The sequence below is a fragment of the Callionymus lyra genome, chromosome 12 (genome assembly GCF_982586985.1).
Source record: "Callionymus lyra chromosome 12, fCalLyr1.hap1.1, whole genome shotgun sequence".
Lineage (NCBI taxonomy): Eukaryota > Metazoa > Chordata > Actinopteri > Syngnathiformes > Callionymidae > Callionymus > Callionymus lyra.
In genome coordinates, this window is record NC_141829.1 from 8,266,452 (window position 1) to 8,266,931 (window position 480).

The following is a 480-nucleotide window of genomic DNA, read 5'->3' on the forward strand; positions in this document are numbered from 1 at the left end:
TGATTATATACTTCCAAGGCATCCTCACCGACCACGTGTAGAAACACACACGCTTGTCTTGTTACTTGTCTCGTCGAGTCCGATATTAGATCGTGCATCACCATTTTTGAACTTCCTTTATTTGTCGGATTATTTGGTTTATTCAATATTTGAACTCAGATTTTGAGATAGAAGTTTTTGCGCCATCTTTTGGACATTTTTAGTATTGCTTAAAGTAAATGTTTTAGAACTGTTGTGAATTAAATGTCATATTTTAATATTTAACCATGTTTTGTGCCTTTTGTCTTTGGCTCCTGCTTCTCTTGATCATTCTTGACATATTCAGAAGTGAGTGAAAATAAAGTAGAAGACAACAGATGTGATGAAGACGTCTTTATTGTCATGATCCAAACCAAGCAACAAAAGAGTGAACGTGTGGTCAGAGAGTGACCGAGGGACAGAAGCAGAGAGTTGCTGGAGTCCAGGCCGGTCTGCTCAGGA

The 480-nt window shown here is 38.3% G+C and overlaps 1 gene segment (V, D, J or C); it reads right to left on the reverse strand.

Annotated features, from left to right (window-relative positions):
* Positions 1–357: 357 nt before the first annotated feature.
* The window catches only part of LOC148068144 (Ig kappa chain V-III region MOPC 63-like), a 2,688-nt gene continuing 2,565 nt past the window's right edge, over positions 358–480 (reverse strand). The window contains 1 exon segment of the V gene segment in view: positions 358–480. This exon segment is cut by the window's right edge and continues 305 nt beyond it. Within this exon segment, the coding sequence occupies positions 475–480 (6 nt within the window).